This window comes from Pseudorasbora parva, chromosome 21, assembly GCF_024679245.1.
Source record: "Pseudorasbora parva isolate DD20220531a chromosome 21, ASM2467924v1, whole genome shotgun sequence".
NCBI lineage: Eukaryota > Metazoa > Chordata > Actinopteri > Cypriniformes > Gobionidae > Pseudorasbora > Pseudorasbora parva.
Window position 1 is genome coordinate 10323828 of NC_090192.1, and position 22746 is coordinate 10346573.

Below are 22746 nucleotides of genomic sequence, written 5' to 3' on the forward strand. Positions count from 1 at the left end.
TCTCCACTACCGGTCTCTTCGGCCCGTCAGTCGTGGGTTTCGCGGAGCGTTTCACCGAAGCGCAAAAGGCTTCGCAGGCTATGAGGCATTTCCTGCCTAAGCGCTCCAGCTCGTCTTCAGGCCAGGGACGCTCTCGAGGTAGACCCCCGCCTTCTCAACCCGCTAAGCCGGCTGCGCCACCTTCCCGGCCTCGCTCCTCTTCTGGACCGCGCCAACGTTCCCGCTCCGCGAACCGCAGCAGTCGGCCTGAACGCCGGGGACCTCGACCCAGGCTTGTGTTGAACCCCGAGCCTCCGAAGCCGTCCTAGCCACAGGGATAAAAAGGAGATGGTCAGGTCTCGCCTCGGCCGGACCCCCATCTCTCCCTCCCGGTCTCCCAGTTCCCTGCACCCAGGTGACTGCCGACCTCAGTTTAGCAGCCAACGAGCCCGTTGTCAAACGCACTCGCCTGCACACAAACGCCGTTATCACGGCGACCCAAATAAATCTCAAAAAGAGCTTTTTCTCTGTAGTAAATGTGCCCACACATCAGTCTGCACTCCTACACTCATTCACCCCTCCCACCCATGCTATAAATGTCCCGGCGCCCACTCCACAGTGCACGCCGCCACACATAAGCACTACCCCCTCTATGTCTCAAGAACAAAATGGCAGCGCTACCGAGTTCCCTCTAGTAGGCGACCCTTATCCGCGCCGGCTCCAGCCGCTATCGTGTCGGGCTCAGGCCTGGCAAGCCATGCCCGGGGTATCAAATTGGGTTATGAACATAGTAAAAAGGGGCTACTCGCTACAGTTCGTTCGCAGGCCCCCACGCTTTCACGCCGTGGTCGAGACCTCGGTGAGAAGCAGCGTCAGTCACGTGCTTCGCACCGAGATTTCGAAACTGGTAGAGAAGGGAGCGGTGGAGCCCGTTCCCCCTTCCAAAAGCGAGTCCGGCTTCTACAGCCGATACTTTCTCGTTCCGAAGAAGGACGGAGAGCTCAGGCCCATCCTAGATCTAAGGCATTTGAACAAAGCTCTAATGACTCGCTCGTTCAAAATGCTAACGGTGAAACAGATCCTCGCGCATATTCGCCCTGGGGACTGGTTTTTCACGATAGATCTGAAAGATGCGTACTTTCACGTGCAGGTAGCCCCCCACCACAGGCCATTCTTGAGATTCGCCTTCGAGGGGCAGGCTTATCAGTACACGGTCCTGCCATTCGGCTTATCCCTGGCGCCCCGCACGTTTACGAAATGTATGGACGCGGCATTAGCCCCGCTCAGGCTGAAAGGGATGCGGGTGCTCAACTACCTCGACGACTGGCTAGTGATAGCCCAGTCTCGAGCAGAACTACTAACACACAGATCCTGGCTCCTCAACCATTTAGACTGTTTGGGTCTCAGGATCAATATCGCCAAGAGCTCGATGTCACCCACTCAAAAGATATCTTTTCTGGGCATTGTTCTAGACTCGAGACTCATGAACGCGCGGCTAACGACACAGCGCGCGCTATCCGTCCAGAACATGGCGACTTCATTCAAAGCCGGAACTCGCGTTCCCCTGAAACACTTTCAGAGAATGCTCGGCCTTATGGCCTCGGCATCGTCAGTGCTCAGGCTGGGACTGCTACACATGCGCCCCCTCCAGCGTTGGCTACGCGCCCGTGTCCCTCCTTATGCATGGAAATGGGGCCGTTTTCCCGTCAAAGTGAGCCACAGCGTTGTCAAAACTTTGGCTTTCTGGACGAGGACAGAGTGGTATCGGAGGGGCGTGCTTATGGGCACGGTTACGAAGTTGAAAGTGGTCTCGACAGATGCCTCCACTCGGGGGTGGGGAGCCCTGCACGAGGGCAAGCCGATCTCTGGCCTGTGGGCAGAAACAGAAAAGCGGCTGCACATAAACTGTCTAGAGATGAAAGCGGTCGCCTTATCGCTGAGAGCTTTCCTTCCACATATAAAGAACCACCACGTCTTGGTTCGTTCAGACAACATGTCGGTGGTAGCGTACATAAATCGCCAGGGCGGCCTGAGATCATATTCCCTTCACCGCATGGCGAAGCATCTCCTTTTATGGGCAGAGCACAACCTGAGCTCCCTGAGGGCGGCTCACGTGCCAGGTATTCTGAATGTGGGTCCGGATATGTTATCCAGGGGAACCATTCCCCCAGGGGACTGGTCTCTTCACCCGCAAACGGTTCTCTTAATTTGGAACACCTTCGGCAGAGCGAAAGTGGATCTCTTCGCCTCAGAAGACAACACTCACTGCCCAATATTTTTCTCCAAACGCAGGGATGCCCTGGCCCATGTCTGGCCCAGCCTCCCGCTATATGCTTTCCCCCCAATCGCGATGCTACCACAAACCATCAAGAAAATCAGGGAGACAGCATCCGCGATGCTTTTAATAGCCCCGCTCTGGAGGAACCGAACGTGGTTCTCCGATCTGATCCAGCTGTCAGACACAGCCCCATGGCCCATTCCGCTGAGGAAAGACCTCCTCACGCAGGCGAAGGGGGGGATCTGGCATCCCAGTCCCGAACTATGGGCCCTCCACGTATGGCCCATCAACTGGTATCGGGAAACCTCTCTGACAGAGTTATGAACACTATAGCGGAAGCTAGAGCCCCCTCGACGAGGCGGCTCTATACTCTGAAGTGGTCAGTGTTTTCTAACTGGTGTGCCGTCCGAAATATCGACGCACGCTCATGCGAAACAACAGAAGTGCTCGCTTTTCTCCAAGAGCTACTGGATGTGGGTCGTTCCCCCTCCACGCTCAAAGTTTATGTCGCCGCCATAGCAGCTAACCACGCTCAGGTTGCGGGACATTCACTAGGGAAAAGTGAGCTCATTGTACGTTTTCTTAAAGGGGCCAGGAGATTGAACCCCCCTCGCCCCCCCTCGGTTCCTATTTGGGACCTCGCGGTGGTTCTAGACGCTATGAAGGGTCCCCCCTTTGAGCCTCTCCAGACCGCGACCATAAAGCTTTTATCACTCAAAACCGCGTTTCTGCTGGCTCTGGCCTCGGATAAACGTGTGAGTGACTTACACGCACTCTCAGTGAGTCCGTCCTGTCTCGAGTTCGGGCCCAGCAACTCCAAAGTTGTTCTTAAACCGAGACATGGTTTTATACCCAAAGTGCTTTCTACCCCTTTTAGAGCACAGGTTATTACTCTGCTTCCTTTACCCGCATCTCAGGGTGAACAGGACGCGAATCTACTCTGCCCGGTCAGAGCTTTGAGACTGTATCTGGAGCGCTCCTCCCCCTTCAGGCAGTCGGACCAGCTGTTTGTCTGCTTCGGCGGCCGCACTAAAGGTTGTGCTGTCACGAAGCAAAGACTCTCACACTGGATAGTGGACGCGATCTCGCTGGCATATGAGTCTAAAAACCTGACTTGCCCTATAGGCGTTAAAGCCCACTCCACTAGAGGCATGGCCTCATCTTGGGCTTGGTCGTGTGGCATTTCTCTGGAAGATATCTGTGCGGCGGCAGGCTGGGCCTCTCCGTCCACTTTTATCAGATTCTATAAATTGGAGGTTCCAGCTCTACAAGCAGGGCTTCTCTCCATCTAGGCTCTATCTTGACCCTGGTAAACAGATTGCCTTTAGTTTTGGCCTGTACACATCAGTCCTTAAGCACTTTCATTTATCATAAGATCCGACTATGTCCGATCAGCCGTTCAAACGAACCGACTCTTCCGGTTCTTCATCCCCCTTATAGCCGCCTCTTCGGTGTCTCGGGGGTTATTTACATGTGCTTTGGGCATACTGGGTCAGTCAGCACACACGGCGCTTTACATTGTGTTCCCATACGTAATACGAGGAACCTCTCTCGAAAGGGAACGTACTCGGTTACTTTCGTAACCTCGGTTCCCTGAGAGAGAGGAACGAGTATTACGTTCCGTGCCGTGTTTATGCTTCTCAGGTATCGCTTCAGTCGATCTAAAAACCTGACACCTATGGCGAAATTAGGGCTTTCATTGGCTCGTTCCTCTCAGCCGCCTCACCATAGGTTCCTGCAGTTGCCGTGGCCCGGCCAATCAGAGCGCTCCTCGCGCTGAGCTATGGCCGTTCAGCGGCACTGCGCTTTACATGGATACCTTTATTAAAGTTTTGCTTCATATTCTCGAGAAAAGGAGTTTTTCCCATACGTAATACTCGTTCCTCTCTCTCAGGGAACCGAGGTTACGAAAGTAACCGAGTACGTTTTGCTTTGTTATATGAAATCTTGCCTAACGTTAGTGATTTATCTAAAAGCTGAAAGCCTGGAACGGTTGAATTCGGTCCATGAACACCCTAGACTCAAGCAAGTAAACTGCTGTGAGTCTGTAACCATATTAATTCATATTTATGAATCTATATCCGCTAGTATTTAGCAATTATTTTTTATTATTATAGAATGTGGTTTATCATTAATGTTTGACAATTCTGCATATATGGTACATACAACATATTAGGTTAAAGCTCTTAAAGATTATTGATCATCAGAGAACTCTGCCCAGATTTGTATAGTTCTTACAACCATACACTCCTGAAAGTTGTGTTTTTTTAAAACAAAACAAAACAAAAAAAAAACAATATTTTGTTAGTGTGAGTGAAGAGATTCATCTGAATTGTTAACCATTCCAAGGCTGTGTTGACATTTGGTAACTGTATAAGCTCAAAAATGTTTATGGGGACAATAGCAAAACAACAAACTACAATGCATATTATGTAGCATTAGCAGAATTTACACAATAATCAGACATCACATTATGACCAACTACCAATATTGTGTTGGTCCTCTTTTGCTGCCAAAACAACCCTGACCTGTCAAGGCATGGAAGAGGCCACAGCCACCAGGGAACATTTCCATGAAAGGGTGTACAGGTCCATCTAAAAAAATTAGCATATGTGATAAAAGTTCATTATTTTCCATAATGTGATGATAAAAATTAAACTTTCATATATTTTAGATTCATTGCACACCAACTGAAATATTTCAGGTCTTTTATTGTTTTATACTGATGATTTTGCATACAGCTCATGAAAACCCAAAATTCATATCTAAAAAAATTAGATAGGACCAATAAAAGAAAAGTGTTATGCACTCAAGTTATGCACTCAATACTTGGTCGGGAATCCTTTTGCAGAAATGACTGCTTCAATGCGGCGTGGCATGGAGGCGATCAGCCTGTGGCACTGCTGAGGTGTTATGGAGGCCCAGGATGCTTCGATAGCGGCCTTAAGCTCATCCAGAGTGTTGGGTCTTGCGTCTCACAACTTTCTCTTCACGATTTCCCACAGATTCTCTATGGGGTTCAGGTCAGGAGAGTTGGCAGGCCAATTGAGCACAGTAATACCATGGTCAGTAAACCATTTACCAGTGGTTTTGGCACTGTGAGCAGGTGCCAGGTCGTGCTGAAAAACGAAATCTTCATCACCATAAAGCTTTTCAGCAGATGGAAGCATGAAGTGCTCCAAAATCTCCTGATAGCTAGCTGCATTGACCCTGCCCTTGATAAAACACACAGGGACCAACACCAGCAGCTGACATGGCACCCCCGACCATCACTGACTGCGGGTACTTGACACTGGACTTCAGGCATTTTGGCATTTCCTTCTCCCCAGTCTTCCTCCAGACTCTGGCACCTTGATTTCCGAATGACATGCAAAATTTGAGCAACAGTCCAGTGCTGCTTCTGTGTAGCCCAGGTCAGGCGCTTCTGCCGCTGTTTCTGGTTCAAAAGTGGCTTGACCTGGGGAATGCGGCACTTGTAGCCCATTTCCTGCACACGCCTGTGCACGGTGGCTCTGGATGTTTCTACTCCAGACTCAGTCCACAGCTTCCGCAGGACCCCCAAGGTCTGGAATCGGTCCTTCTCCACAATCTTCCTCAGGGTCCGGTCACCTCTTCTCGTTGTGCAGCGTTTTTTGCCACACTTTTTCCTTCCTACAGACTTCCCACTGATGTGCCTTGATACAGCACTCTGGGAACAGCCTATTCGTTCAGAAATTTCTTTCTGTGTCTTACCCTCTTGCTTGAGAGTGTCAATGATGGCCTTCTGGACAGCAGTCGGGTCGGCAGTCGTACCCATGATTGCGGTTCTGAGTAATGAACCAGGCTGGGAGTTTTTAAAAGCCTCAGGAATCTTTTGCAGGTGTTTAGAGTTAATTAGTTGATTCAGATGATTAGGTTAATAGCTCGTTAACTTTAAAGAACCTTTTCATGATATCCTAATTTTTTGATAGGAATTTTGGGTTTTCATGAGCTGTATGCCAAAATCATCAGTATTAAAACAAGACCTGAAATATTTCAGTTGGTGTGCAATTAATCTAAAATATATGAAAATTAAATTTTTATCCTTACATTTTGGAAAATAATGAACTTTTATCACATATGCTATTTTTTTTGAGAAGGACCTGTACAGGGATGGCAGGACCCAATGTTTCTCAGCAAAACATTGCCCAAAGCATTACACTGGCTCCACTGGCTTGTCTTCTTCCCATAGTGCATCCTGGTGCCATGTGTTCCCCTATGGAAGTAAAACTGTGCCACTGGATTTTGAATTCTAATTTTTAGCACTGAATTTTTTTACATCGAATTTTTAACACTGAATTTTATTTTGCATCTAAATCAGACTTTGAATTTTAAAAGCCATCGAATTTCTAGCTCTGTTTTTTTTGCCTATGACATTTTTTCAATGTTTTAAAAAAATTCAGTGTAAAAAGAAATTCAACGTCTCAAAAGACTCAGTGTAAAAAAATTCAACGTCTCAAAAGATTCAGTGTAAAAAAAAAATAATGTCTCAAAAGATTTAGTGTAAAATAATTCAACGTCTCAAAAAATTCAGTGTAAAAATATTCAGAGTCAACATCTGGGTAACCAAGGAGAAGCAATCGATCCCTGTATCAAATCATCCAACATCCAGCCAATCATTTACGCTCCATTGGTCATGAGTAAACTCACCGAAGCGCCATCGTGTGTGTTCTCAGCCATGCTGCTGAGCTCTGGAGCTCACCTGAAGTGAACTTCCCCGCCTTCCTGTTTCAGCGTCACATGACCAATGGAGCGAAAATAGAGCTAGAAATTCGATGGCTTTTAAAATTCAAAGTCTGATTTAGATGCAAAATAAAATTCAGTGTTAAAAATTCGATGTAAAAAAATTCAGTGCTAAAAATTAGAATTCAAAATCCAGTGGCACAGTTTTACTTCCATATTCCCCTGGCCACCTCCTTCCATTGCTCCATGGCATTGGTCCAGCTCGCATGCCCTTTGTTGTGCTTTTGGCGGTGGAAAGGGGTCAGAATGGGCACCCTGGCTGGTGCAGTAAACTGTGATGAACTGTGTATTCTGACACCTTTCTATCAGAACAAGCATTAACTTCTTGAGCAATTTGATCCACAGTAGCTTGTCTGTTTGATTGGACCACATGGGCCAACCTTCCCTCCCCACGTGCATCAATGAGCCTTGGCCACCCATGTCCCTGTCACCAGTTTACCACTGTAAACTGGGAACACCCCACAAGAGCTGCAGGTTTAGTGATGCTCTGATTTTTTTTTATTTTCTTCAAATACAGCACTTTTATGCATTGTCACATTGGCTGTTTTATCTTTTTAAATAAGCTTGTACATGTTTTTATTTATTTAATATAGATCTACTATATCTCTGACAGCATAAAATACACATTCTTTAAGAAATAATCATCCTCCAACAAGACAAAGTAGTTGTAAAAAAGACTTACATTAATAATTTCTTTATTTAGGGACACAAGCTTATATGTGTGATGTGCTGGACCTGGTCCTATGTGCATTTTAAATACCTTCATAATCTATTGCAAAAGTTATAAAAGGCACTTGTATGTACATTTAAATTTTGAATGTCATGATGACATTCCATCTTGTATGAACTGTAATAGACCAATATGATACTTTACAGACAGAAAAAACACATACACCAGTAAAATGAAATTGATTGGGCATAATTTTGTCAAAAATTATTTTCATGTGTTGGCTGCACTCTAATTCTGTTGACATGAAAAGTTGATTGTTAAAAGGATCTATAATGGCATCTGAGATTCGGAATACATATCCACTCCTGGCTCCTCTTCAAATGTTGCCTTGGAATCATCACCGTCAAGCTATATTGATGATACAAAGTACAATAAAAATTATTAAGATATGTTAAATGGATAGTTCACCTAATAATTAAAATGTTGTCATTATTTACTCAACCTCATGTCATATATTTCAGCTTTTACCCAAATTTTAATAATATTTTGCTTGTTTATTTTTTTCTGTGACAGAAAATACATCTGTCCACTTCAGTGGACGTCATGCGCCAAAACGTCATATTGGGCCTATTGGGACAATATAAGATTCCACCTTATTTTGCATTTTTTAGTTAAAATTATGATTTACACTTGAATAGTTTTATTAATCAGCAATATTAAATTCTTCATATTTGATCATTAATTTTAATGCTTACAGTGTATATTTATTTATTAGGTTATATAAGTGTATACTAGGCATATACTTATGTTATATACATTTCATAATTATTTTATTAATAGTTTTAATTGGTGGAAGAAGGTAATCAAGTGAGACTAATTATGATACTGGTTTTAATTGTTTTCAAATAAAACGAGTTCCCATTCAGTTGACGTTATGACAGGTCACGACGTTTCGAGACCTAGAATATGTTTTTCAAATGTCCTCTCTATTGTTGTTGTTATTTAATGTTCTTTTATATATTCATAACATTTGGTCTTAATAAATTTTTTAAAAACATGTTATATTGAATATTTTTTATACCGTTGATGGATCATGACAGATATGTAACTCCCTCAAAACATATTTAAAAAAAAAACCTAAAAAAACTTTAATACATGGTTAGAGTACTTAAAATGGCCAATGTCCTTTTACCTGTTTGAATCCATTTAATTGGGCTAAAACTGAATCAGAAGTGTGAGCCAGCAAAGGTACATATTTTAATATTTGTTGAGTGGACAATAAGTGAGGACTTGAATTATTATAGCATGTAAGTCAAATGGACTAGTAGGGTGCTTTTTAGGTGATCATTTGTTATTTTCTTTGGAGCTGCGGTCCCTAAGAAAAGTTGTTGTATGAACTGTATGAAAATATCTGCAGGAAGATTCTTAAAAATATTCCACAGAGATCAAATTTTCATTTTAGGGAAAACTGTTCTTTTAAGATGCACTGTTCTTTAACAATTAAGATTTAGAAAACCTGAATATCACGAAAACGTAATGGTAAGTTCAAAGTACTTTATGTTTCCAACTTGCAATAAACCCTTTTTTGTTGTCTCTGACTGTCAGTGCGCCACTTACACATTTCATTTCTTGTTCAGTGAAAAGTCGTCCGGTCATGAACATGCGCAGAGGGATGGTGAGTATCAGGATGAAAGGTAGAGCCAGTGACACAGGGCTTGATTTCACCATCCACAGGACTGCCAGACACACGATCTGGATCGCAGTGAACACGTGCATCCTACTGGTGCTGACCTGCAGAGGGAGACAGAGACCCCATGAAAAAAGAAACCAACCTTGAGAATTTAACATTTAAAAAGAGAAATCATAATGCAAAGTATTCCAAAAGAGTAATGATGGTAGTACATACTCTTGTAGCATAGGGTTCATCGGGGTGATACTTTTTGGGAATAAGGAGGAGCAGCATTCGATCCCAAAGTTGAATCCCACTGAGGGATGTGATTCCCATGTAGAGGAAGATTCCGAACAGAGCCGTAATAGGAATCATTTTTAGAATGGGCTCCATGAGGATTGAAAGACCTGCAAACAGACAGACAAAGAAAATGTTAATGTAGCTCCAGGAAGTATAGTTCTGTAAGAACCAGGTTTAGAAGAACGTTAGACGTATTTCAACATACCGACAAGCAAAGCAACTACTACTCCACTGACTCTCTGTTCCAGAACCTTCTCGATCTCAGGTTTTGGGCCCTTGCTCATGACAGTCAGGGCATTGGCATGAGATACGGATCGTACGGTTGCGGCACTCAACCAAGGAACGCCAAATATGGCTCCCAGACCTCCCATGCTCACCAGGATAAGAAGATCCATGTGGAAGCCAGAACCTTTGACCATTTTTCTCTCTGGTTTACTCACAATTAGTCTTGAAAAATGAGAGACAAGAGAAAAGATCCATTTATAAATATATTAGCATAGCACATTATTATACAAAGAGATATTTTTGTTCTATTTTTATGTTCTTTTGAAAGTGTTGGTAGAATTTTTCATTTCCAGTAGCAAGGGTCATCCACTAACCCAACCAGTCACTTTCAATTTCTGTCCCACTGCGTAATACTGCTCCATATAACTGTTTACTTCATGTTGCACTCTTAAAATAAAGGTTCCAAAGAGGGGTTTTCACCATGAAGAACAATTTTGGGTTCCCCAAAGAACCTTAAAAAAAATCAAGTTTTTAATGTTGTTAAAGGTGGGGTAAGTGCTTTCTGGTAATCGTTGTTGTTATTTAAAATTACCAAAACAAACAAGCCCCGACCCCCAAATGGGTCTCGTCCCTATTTTGATAGCTCCGCCCCAAACATAGGTGACCAAGGCAACAACTATGGCAGAATCCGTGTTACTGATCCAGGTCCATCACAAAAACACAAACTGTTCTCATGAACAACTCGATTGTACACTTCAACATGGTTTGTATAACATTAGCAACACATAGCTATTTAATAACGTAGTCAAACAAAAGGCAACTCATATTAATTACCATTATGTGTCCGACGTGGTAGAGAGCCAATACATAAAATGTGCGACGACCCTATATAGTTTGCACTTCCACTTCTTCTGAATCAGTTTCTGGATTAAACATATATGGCTGAATTAAATTAAAGGGATCCCATGGTGTTGAGACTTGTATGGCTTAATATAACATAAATGATGTCTCTTACTGAATTATGTAGTAGAAAACCCATGAAAGATCTACGTTATTTAAAAAATCGATTTTATATTTGGACCATGGGCGGCGCCATTTTGTTTGCGTTCTAGGTTGATGACGTAGAGTGGTTGAACTCCTCAATCAGCTGGCGTTACCCGTTGCTATTTTTACCACAACGCAACTCGAAAATTGTTTCAGAGTTAAACAAAACAAATGAATTGCTTTGTAATTGTACTTAAAACACACTCAAACATACATGTGCACACAAACTCACCTACACAAGTCACAAACAGATCGGCGGGCGCGCACACACACACTGACAGACTGCTCTGTCTCAATCGCATGCATCATCACCAAAACATCCTGCCTCTCTTCCTCACGTTACTTTATCCCATCGTCCTACCTAGATATTTCCCTCTGCTGCTCACATTAGGCATTACAGTTAATCTACTATCAACAGTCTATCTAGGATCAACACAGGGAATAGATTGAGGGTTATGTATGCGCGCACGCAGTGCGTGCGTGTGTGTGTGTGTGTGTTCGCGCCGATCTGTTGGGGTGTGTGTGTGTGTTCGCGCCGATCTGTTGGGGTGTGTGTGTGTGTGTGTGTGTTCGCGCCGATCTGTTGGGGTGTGTGTGAGTCTGTGTGAGAGAGAGAGTTTGTGTGCACATGTATGTTTGGGTGCGTGAAGTCGGACAGCTGTTTGTAAATCGGCTGTACACTCTTTATTGCGGTGAACGTGAGACTGAATGACTGCACTCGAACATGTCCACTATGGTGTCGGACAACACTACAAATGGCCGTCCCTTCAAATAATGCCCTATTTCAGGGTATAGGGTCGATTTCGGATTCAGCCCCTGTCGTGGAGACTGAGCAGCCCAACATCTCGATTGAAACAGAGCCTGTCGTGTGCGCGCCCGCCGATCTGTTTGTGACTTGTGTAGGTGAGTTTGTGTGCACATGTATGTTTGAGTGTGTTTCAAGTACAATTACAAAGCAATTCATTGGTTTTGTTTAACTCTGAAACAATTTTCGAGTTGCGTTGTGGTAAAAATAGCTACGGGTAATGCCAGCTGATTGAGGAGTTCAACCACTCTACGTCATCAACCTAGAACGCAAACAAAATGGCGCCGCCCATGGTCCAAATATAAAATCGATTTTTAAAATAACGTAGATCTTTCATGGGTTTTCTACTACATAATTCAGTAAGAGACATCATTTATGTTATATTAAGCCATACAAGTCTCAACACCAGGGGATCCCTTTAAAGTATTTCCACTTGCCATTATGCAGCATTTACAACAGTAAAGTTGACCAAGTGTGTCTGGTATTCCGAGCTTGTGTAATCGAGTAGAGGCGGGACTAATTTGCATATTCATGGTTCCGCATATAAAATTAAGCAAGGGTGTAGATTTGCATTCAAGCTATTTTAAAGCATGGAGACATTTTTTATACATGAATAAACATTTAAACATGTAATTTTGGTGATCAAAGATTAATTTTAAAGGCACAATTAGTGTGAAGAATAGTTTTTGAAGATTTTAATTGCTGAAGTTTTTTTTTTACTATAAAAACCTTTTGTGCATTGGGAAGATTCCATTGATCTTAATTATTTATAATGTATAGTGTATCTTAGTATGTGCAGCATTTTCATTTCAGTGAGGACAGAACATTTCATTAGAGCAATTAACGGGGAAATTTATTGTCCCAAATCATATTTCCCAGAAAACATCACTCACGTGGTGATCTGAGACTCAAGGAAGATGAGGATAAAGACCAACATAGCTGGAACAACAGAGGCGAAGATCATCCACACAGGGAAGGGCTTGTGTTCACCCATAGGGTTGATTATCCAGCCCCGCATCTTAGGGTTGGACACCTGAAGACCCTTAGGCACCACCAGTTTCTGTGACACAAGTAAAAGGTCAGAGAGGTCAAGACAGTAACTTTATAGGACTAGATCTGAATTGGTGCCCTTTATTAGTGAATATTATTAAATTCCAAGGAATTAAATAATATTCACAAATAGTAAATAGCAAACATACCTGAGTGTATGTATCTTCAATATTGATATCGATAGCAACCATGAGGAAAATTGCAATGGGTACTCCAAAGTCGCCGAGCAAACGTCGAATCTATGAATCAAACAGATCTTTACTTTAATGGAACCTACTCAATGGACAACCAGGGGCAGGTTGCACCAGCTGTGTGCATGTTACAACTTAGTCTAGTTACGATGTAAATGGGCAGTGAGTTACAACTTACACGCTACTTAATATTTTTTTCATTAAACCATTAAAGTAACTACAAATAAACTAAATATTTACAGTCTCCAAGTCTCCAACCAGGAGTAAAGGCCCGTTCACACTAAGGATGATAACTATAAGGATAATGGTAAAGATAGAGATTTAAAAACATTTTTATAAAGAAAAATTAAAAATAAGATTTGGAATCACTTTCAAAACATTTTTTTTTCCTGAGCTGATGAACGATAAAAATATTGACAGCCAATCAGAATTCATCCCGCTTTAAAGACCTCAAGCAGATGACATGCTTATAATATACAGAACATTATCATGCGTTGGTGTGGATGCTAATAGTGTATTATGTAATATTATATTCTAATATAGTTATCATTATAGTTATCATTCTTGGTGTAAACGAGCCTTAATAGTTGGAATAAAACAGCAGATTGATTGGATTTCATCAAAAAACTCATATTTTACCTCACACACTTCAGTCCTAGATGTGTGATAATGTTGAAATTTACACACATTTACATTTTAGGAGAGAGAGAACACTGTGAATAAATGACTTGCGGCTCTTGATGACAAACCCTCTGTGTGCAACACTGTGATGTGCATGCCATGTAAAATCAATCATAATAATGTTTTTTTGCATCAGTATTTATTGTGTCTTATTCATTTAAAGTAAAGCTTCAGAACGTGCTTTACATGTAAAAATACCTATTATATTATTTCATGATTAAGTGTTGTACTTCAATGGTAATTTATTTTTTCCCGTTAGTTAAGTGAGGCAAAAGAAGTTCAGATTAACCATAAGCATAACCATACACAAAGAAAAAAAGGGTGCCAAAATTGTACCTTTAGGGGTACAACAGCTTGTCGCTGGGGCAGTACCCTTAAAATTACATCTTTGTACCTTTTTTTACTCCTGAAAGTTGCATATTAGTACCTTTGAGTACAAATGTGTACCTTAAGGTACTACTATGAACCTTTTTGTGGTAAAAATGGTACACAGATGTCATTTTAAGGGTACTGCCCCAGCAACAAGCTGTTGTACCCCTAAAGGTACAATTTTGACACCCTTTTTTTCTGTGTAGGATAAACTCAACTTCACAGGGTTTCAACACAACTTCTGCTTGCGAATTTCAAGGCTGCTGTTGAATCACTGATGATAAATGTCATATTACGGGACTGCTCAATTTTTGGAAAGCTTACCACCTGCTAGCTACACTCAAATTAAGTCTGTACACCAAATTAAGTACAGAGTACACTAGCTTATAGTTACTAAGCCTCTAGTGCAACTTTATGTCCTAATTTAAATTGAGAACTAACAAACACCTGGTGCAATCCGAAGACTGCTAAAAACAGTCAAGTTATCCTATTTTGAACACAATATTGAAGAATCTATTTACCTTGCCTGGCAGGAATGTGCCATTCTTGAACATGCGTAGGTAGTATGCAATGGAGAAACAGCCAAACATGAGACACATGGACAGAAGAGCAGTGTTGGGATAAGGCTGGTGTTGAACGCTTCTCACGACAGATACATTTCCTGTAGCATTGTCCAGGAGTCTCTGATAGTTGACAACTGAGTGCCAAGGGTCCTCAACTGTATTGTTTAGATGTTCATAGTTCAGGATAAGAGGGTGTTCTTTGAAAACCTAGAATGAAGGATAAAAAAAGACAAAGGTATATTATTGTACAATATTATAGTATAGTAATTTCTTGAGTGAGTATCCTCACAACTATGCTTGCTGTGTTTGCTACTATTAGCTGCGACAAATTAGGGAACACATTTGTGATATAAAAATTAAGTGAATCATGCTTGTCCATGTAAACTCAGTGGCTCAATGCTATGGGTGGTTGCTAGGGTGTTGCCAGGGTGTTGTGAGTGGATGTAAGCACACAGCTGTTCTGCTTGGTTGCATTAAGTGGTTGTGTGATGGTGTTCTGGGTGGTAACAACTTGCTAAGTGGTTATTACAAGCCCAAGGTAAAAGTTCAGTAGCTGCTCAAGCTTAGACAAGGAATGATACTTCTCTCCTCAACAACATGCAATTTAAGGCTTGTAATTTGTCTTTGCAAGCACCATTAGTTACTATAATTCTGCATTAGAGTGATTAGGCCTACCTGTTGAAAATCTTTGTCAGATATTCATTTTGAAAATATGATAAAGCAACTTTTGGCTTGGCTTGATATGTTTTTATGAGTTGAACTATCCCTACACCCAGGGATATGGCACCGGAATATGGATTCTACACCCCGTACAGCACTTTTTGAATTGGACGATAAAGTAAAATTATATTCTCTATAGAGGTGGGCTATATACCGGTAAACACAATTAACCATACAAATTTGTTAACTAGTAGAGATTTTGGACTATCGTTTCTATCATGGTTACATGCTCATGTGGCATTGCTGTCCAGCGTCATCACAAAATCGTATTAATTGCATGCTTTTTAAGCATTACTAGTTAAAAACAAATTATTCAAACCTTTTGTAGTGCAATAAGTAGTGAAAGAGAGCTTATTTCGGTATGAGAGATGGTTTCTGAGAGCTGTCTCAGAGATGCGTGTTATAAAGCCGCTACTCATAAACCATTTGAGGACTGAGTTGCTTTTGCCGCATTATTGTGCTTGAATGGTCAAATACACACAACACATTTATGAGTCAAAATGCCCATCTTTGCGAGTATCCTCGTAGGCAGTCATTTATGTCTTTCACGACTTCACACTTGCATCAAATTAAATAGAGTAAAGATAATGCGTATTTGGCGTGCTGTCCAGGGGAGGGCTAAAGATACTCTATAACTAGACTGTAATGTTTTATGGATTGTGTTGACATCTGATGAGAGTTTATTAAATCAAGTGAGGAGATGGGGTGGTGGAGGGATGCTAAAATAAAAATGGTCAACGAGAGAAGGTAAATCTGTTGTATATGTACACCTCTTATCGTTGATTAGATTGATTAGCTTACCATGTTCCACTTGTGTTTAATTAGGTTTAATTATCTGACATGCTCCACTTGTTTAAATAGGTTACGTTATCTGACATGCCCCCCTTGTCAATTAGGTTTGATTAGCTGACGGCTCCGTTGTTTAATTATCTGTATGTGCTCCTCCCAAAATTAGTTAATAAAACTTCACTAAGTGAACATAAACAGTTGAGAAAGTAGACAGTTGTATCAGTAGCCAATATTGCATTGTTATATGATACATTTACATTTAATCATTTAGCAGATGCTTTTATCCAAAGCGACTTACAAAAAAGGGGAGAGCAATAGAAGCAACGAAACAAACAAGGCCAACAACCTGTAAGAGCTGTAAGAAATCTCAATTAATTAGCACAGTACACAATTTTTTTATTTTTATAGCCATCTACAATAGCCACCTACAATAAAAATTCACGTACGCAAAATACAGAACACTGGATTTTGATAGCGATGATAACATCAAAATTTGATTATTGCATGAAGTCAAGTCAATTTTATTTATATCATTCTTTTACAATGACGATTGTTTTAATGCTTCACAGCTTCACAGTGTTAAACAGGACAATAATGCAACAAAATATGATTTGGCCATACAGTCGTTCTGGAGAAAACGGTGATGTTATCAGCTTTTTTAAATGTATCATATAGTGACAATGTTGGCATATCAGTATTGTAATAATTAATTAAAATCTAATAAATACATTTTATTTGGATATTTAGTTGAGTAACTTAGATTATAATTTTAGTGTCCCCAACTGAGCAAGCCAAACCAGATAGAAGATGTAAAAGAATGCAGCAAAACATCAAAATGGAAAATAAAGTGTGTACCCTGCCGAGTTTTGCAAAGGTCTCGTAGATGAAGATGAGGGAGATGAGGATGGAGAAGATCTCTTGAGTGAAACGGGAAATGAAGCGGACCAGAAAGCTTCCTTCAAAGGCAACAATAACCACAACGATGACAACCAGCCACATGCCAATCCACACTCGGCCTACGATGTACTCAATGCCCTGAGACTTACAGAACTACAGCCAGTGGGAAAGCATTATGGGAGAATTTTAATTACAGAAGATGGACGCAGTATATCAAATAAATATTGTAAAAAGAGACAAACACTCACATTAAAAAAAGCTTCTTCAAACACCAGCAGCGGCCCAGAAAAGCCGATAACGAGTATAGGTTGGGCAGCGATCAGGCAGAAGATAATGCCCAGCACTGAAGTGGAAATCATCAGCTCCGACACCCCCATCATGTTATCCACCTTATCAGCTGTGGAGAGAAGCAAAAAACTAAAGTTTATAAGGTCAGTTATCGTAAGTCTTGATTCGAATTGTTCACTATCCTCAATCATTACTTCACTTGCAAAATGACAGTGTGAATGTTCAGTCCTTAAAGGAGTACTTCAGTGCTGAAAAAATGAATCTGTATTTAAACTGAGTCATTAATGTAGTAGAAATGTGAAATTATTTTTTAATTTGGTGCTTTCTAGACTGAGAAAAGACAGAAAATGTATTTTTGTCTCATGGGGATGAAAGACAACAACTCCCAAAAGCCACCTACTAGATTACTGGAACACTTTCACTTTTCCACCGCGACCGCGTTCATTTTCATAAAATCAGTTCAGTTAGAGAACAGACTCTACAATTAAAAACTTAACGTAACTGAACGACACTGAGTCAGATTGAGCTGAATGAGCTCGTGATGAGAGCTGAGGTAAGTGTGACCGTGCTCGCGGCATACATTCACAGCGCATGTTCAGTCTGCCGTGTTTTCAGTTCATGCCTTTTGAAGCTCAAAGCTTGGAAAATACACAAATAAATGTGTTCGTTTTCTCGAGGTGGCAAGAACAAAGTTCGTTCTGGCCAGTACATTCCATACTTTACGAGAAAAGCAGGTGCCGATCTTCTGCGTTTCTCCGCATTAACCACGGCCACATTAAATGTCAGACCAATCACACAATAGTTCTCAGACACCCACAAGAAAAAAGTTCTGCTCAGGTGATGTGTTGAGAACAAGCTGCGAGAACTTCCAAACCAGGGCTGCAAGAACAAAATGACGCCTGGGAGCGAGAACTTTTGGGGAAAGCAAAATCATTTGAATATACTCCAGGGTTTCTACTGATACAAAGCCACATGCTAATCGCTGAAGTAACCCTTTAAAGACCAGGCCGGGGCTGTTCCAATGTTGGCGTGTTGTGGACCTGCCAATAGGCGCATAATACTAAAACGCTCTTTAAATAACAAAAAAAAAAATATTGAGCCATTGACTTTAGACCAGGTTTCAGTCTGTCAATGGCGCAGCCGTTTTCAGTTGTCTCAAAATAGCAACTCGCCAACAATGGCTGAACACACCTTTTCTTCATATCCTGCGTCAGGCTGAAACTAGCATCAAAACTTGCATCACGTCTGGCGCCGCATTACGTCGGGTGTGTGATAGGGCCTATTATGTCACTTTATTATACCACTGTCTCCACAAAATAATGTCTAGAGTCATGAAATTATTATTTTAGTTAACTATGTTTTTGTCCTGTTGTTTTATGTTCAAGGCTATTTTAGGCAGGCTAAACTAATCACTAAATAAAATTAATAATTACATGCGTGAAAATGACAGTGTGAAATTAGCCTGTTATACGTAAATTTGAACTGCGGGCACTTAAATGAATAAATGTTGAATTGGCGTCGGGCCGTTGGTGAGCGAGCGAAAGCTCTGATTGGCCGTTCAGCTTAGTTGACAGACAGATTTGGGAAACAAATGGGATTGGTGTACAGTGTGAGTGAAGCTTTCTTTGGGCTAAACATACATACCAAGGAGACCTCCGAAGGTGATGGCAGGTGAGAGTGCAGCAAAGTAGATAAAGATGATGGCAGCAACAACCTGAGAATTCAAAGCATCAGTGATGTCACTGACATAGTGTTGGTATCGTCTCCTCATGTCTCTCATCATGCCACCAAATGGAACACCGGTACGTGCTAGTGGATCTTCTGGAGGGGATCCTGAGGATTTTGAAGCTGTGGGAAGATACATTAGCATTAGATATCTACTCTATTAACAGTAAGATTTTTTTTTCATATTAATGTACAATCAATCTTTATTATAAAGGAAACACCAACAAGTTCATGACCCAAAATGGAGGCATATTATATAACCCAGAAGGGGTTTATTTTATGATAATGAAATTCTCTGCTAATATCAATTTCAATATTTACCAATGCATTATTCAAATCAAAAGTTGTATCTGTTAAGATTATTTAATGGACCTGAGCTAACATGAACTAACAATTAACATATGTATGCTTATTAACTAATGTTATCAAAAAATTAAAAACTGCAACAAATGTATTCCTCATTGTTAATGTTAGTTGAGGAATGAACTAATTTTAACTAATGGGATCTTATTGTAAAATATTACCTGATGTTTGGGGTAGCAAACAGAACACTCTTTTAATATACCAGTTTTTATTCTGTATAATAAAATTAACTCAATTAGATTTGTGCATAAACTTCATTTACAATGTTTCTAATTTTATTTTTTAAATTAAGTTAATAACTAAGGTCACTTTAAGGTTGTACATTGCCCAGTTATAATAAATGTTTCTAAATGTATAACATCTAGAGATAATCCTGCCAAAACATTATTCTTGAAATTTTGTCTCATTGAGCATGTGCAACCTATTAGCCAATTAAATTGTTTTGGTCCATATTAACTAATGAAAATATATTTTCAGTGACGTGTCCAAACTTAACTAAACTTTGTACACATAAATACCTGAATAATTTGAGGACACATGCCAAATTTCCTCCATAACTAGGAAACTCTCCAATCATGTGTTTAAGGAAGTTTCATACTACCTTTAGAATACAATTGTATGCCATAATAGGATAGCAACCAATCATCTGCTAGTATTTTTTTTTTATTACTCATTTGCAATAATTTATCATCATGAATTTTGTGATTGACAGTAAGCACTTGAGTTCTCATTCATGCATGTGCCAGTGCATGTACAGTTATCCTTTAATCATTGGTTGTACTTTGTGTATGTGATCTTACATTTGCGCGGTTTGACTTCCAGCCGGAGTTTGGGGTCGGAGGGGCGGAGTCTCTCTTGCAGTAGTCTCTTCTGGAAGGGGATGAGAGATGTGAGCATAGACTCGTTGGGAATCTCAGTGGGCGGAATCACAATGCAGCAGTCCATGAAGTCTCCCACGGCGTCAGTCAGCTCCTGGTCACTCTGAGCCTGGAAAGCTGCTTGGTTAAACACCTGTGAGTGAAAGACAGGTGTAGGAAAAACAAGAGAGAAACTGCATAAAATGTGCTGTTTTTAATCTTCAGTTAGGCTGAATGAAAAGGATATGTTGTTTCAAACCCGTAAGACATTTGCTCATCTTCAGAACACAAATGAAGATATTTTTGACCCCTCAATAGACAGCTATGTGATTAACATTTTCAAGACCCAGAAAGGTAATAAAGACATTGTTAAAATAATCCATGTGACTCCAGTGGTTCAGCCTTAATGTTACAAAGTGACAAGAATACTTTAACGTCTCATTATTGGCCAGCTCCTGCACCATCACATGCATGCATCGTGGTGCTCACATGAACAGCGTCTGGCAATAATGAGCTGGTGTTCTGGCGTAGAACCCGGAAGCGCTGTATTCTTTTTACTACATGAACAGCGTAGGAGAATGACACAGACGAGGAGACACCGTTGAATAAAGTCGCACAAAAAGTATTCTCGTCTCTTCATAACATTAAGGGTGAACCACTGGAGTCACCTGGACTATTTTAAAGGTCCCGTTCTTCGCGATTCCATCTTTCAAACTTTAGTTAGTGTGAAATGTTGCTGTTAGAGCATAAATAATACCTGTAAAATTATAAAGCTCAAAGTTCAATGTCAAGCGAGATATTTTATTTAACAGAGGTTCCCTTTCAAAGCCTACAGTGAACGGCCGGTTTGTACTACAGCAGGAAGTGCAGGGATGTAATGACGTCACTAGAACCGTTTGTTGACTAACCCTCCACCCACAAGAACACGCAAAATAGGGGGCGTGGTCTTGTTGCTCTCCCACGTGGAGAAGAGCGCGCATTCAGCGCTTGCATCTCCCCGTTATGGTAAGAGGCGGGACCTTTTACGGGCAAAGTGCGCTAAGCTGCTGTCCAATCACAACACGGGAAGCGCTGGCCCAATCAGAACTCGTTACGGGTTTCTGAAGGAGGGACTTCATAGAACAAGGAAATCATCAGGCCGTTTTTAGGACAGAGGAAACAGCGGTGTACAGATAAGTAAATTGTGTGAAAAATACTGTTTTTTTTACACGCGAAACATGAACTCATGTTATATTGCACACTGTAAACATAATCAAAGCTTTGAAAACATGCAAAGAACAGGACCTTTAATGATGTCTTCACTACCTTTTTGGGCCTTAAAAGTGGTAACAATGTTGCAGGATTTCATCAAAATATCTTAATTTTTGTTCCGAACATGAACAAAGGTCATATTATTGGTTTGGAACAAGCCTGCGGTCTCCCTCTCATTTACTGAAGCTTTCGCGCCTCGATCGCCCACCGGTGACCGGTCCCAGTATAGCCGCCCCTCTGTGTTTTCTAATGGACACGAGGCAAACTAAATAATAAAATCACACTTCAAATATTTTTTCCCCAAAGTTAGTTTATGTCACTGAAGGCAGTTATCATCAAGATGATTTCATTTCAAGTGTTCATTTTTAAAATAAGTTTAGTTATAGTTAGTTATTTGATGCTATAAAAGCGGGGTGTGTGACGTCATGATTGACAGCTGAGACTGACGGCTTCTCTGAGTGAAGTTGTCACTGAGGCACTAACGGACTTTTTTCGAAATTTTTGGGAGCAGATTGGAGCTTTAGCTTTAATTTCTACATTTCCATAACTGTTTATTTCACACCAACACAATTAATTGTTCTGCATCTGCGAGAGTGTGGGCGGGCTTTTGATATCGCGACTGTACTTCCTGCTATACTTCCTGCACTCTACTGCGCAACTCCGGTCCCGAAATCACTACTGCGCAGACTCGGTCCCAAGATGTCAGCGCCGTGCAGGCCGCCTAAAAGCTTCAAATCTGCCAAGCGGAAACGGATGATGTCGAGTCGTCCATATTTTTTTACGGTCTATGGTTTGGAACAACATGAGATGTACTGTATTTAGTGGCCTGTCAACATTTGTGTGTGTTTACTCGCAGTTTATGAGGACATGATTCGGTTTATGGACTATTGTATGCGACTAAACCTTAGCAGTAGCAAGCAAAACGGTTTTGCACGTCAGACTAGTGTAACGTTATACATAGAACAACAATGGAGTAACCGTTAGCGAATTTAAATGAAGAAGCACGCGATTGTGTTGTTTACTGATGTTTACTCACGCGACGATAGCCAACAGCACCCTACCGGGAGAAGAGCCCGTACAGCCCATACAAGGACCTTCCGCTCTGTCGACGTCAAGCCGACCCATACTCGGAAAAAAACTCTCCGAAACTTGTGAGAAACCGGAAGGAGTATTTTTGACACAGAAAAAGGGGACACCTTTAAAGGGGGGGGGTGAAATGCTGTTTCATGCATACTGAGCTTTTTACACTGTTAAAGACTTGGATTCCCATC

At 41.3% G+C, this 22746-nt stretch overlaps 1 protein-coding gene across 1 annotated transcript in view; it reads right to left on the minus strand.

The window, feature by feature from the left end:
* Positions 1–7724: 7724 nt before the first annotated feature.
* Positions 7725–22746, minus strand: part of slc4a1b (solute carrier family 4 member 1b (Diego blood group)) — a 38574-nt gene continuing 23552 nt past the window's right edge. Inside the window, exons 9-19 of the mRNA XM_067429331.1 lie at positions 20168–20378; positions 18924–19127; positions 17240–17388; positions 16950–17144; positions 14544–14792; positions 12931–13020; positions 12625–12791; positions 9863–10104; positions 9595–9764; positions 9306–9479; positions 7725–8096 (exon numbers count right to left, since the gene is read on the minus strand). Of these exons, the coding sequence (XP_067285432.1) occupies positions 8016–8096; positions 9306–9479; positions 9595–9764; positions 9863–10104; positions 12625–12791; positions 12931–13020; positions 14544–14792; positions 16950–17144; positions 17240–17388; positions 18924–19127; positions 20168–20378 (1932 nt within the window). The 3' untranslated portion in view covers positions 7725–8015. The remainder of the gene's footprint in view (positions 8097–9305; positions 9480–9594; positions 9765–9862; positions 10105–12624; positions 12792–12930; positions 13021–14543; positions 14793–16949; positions 17145–17239; positions 17389–18923; positions 19128–20167; positions 20379–22746) is intronic.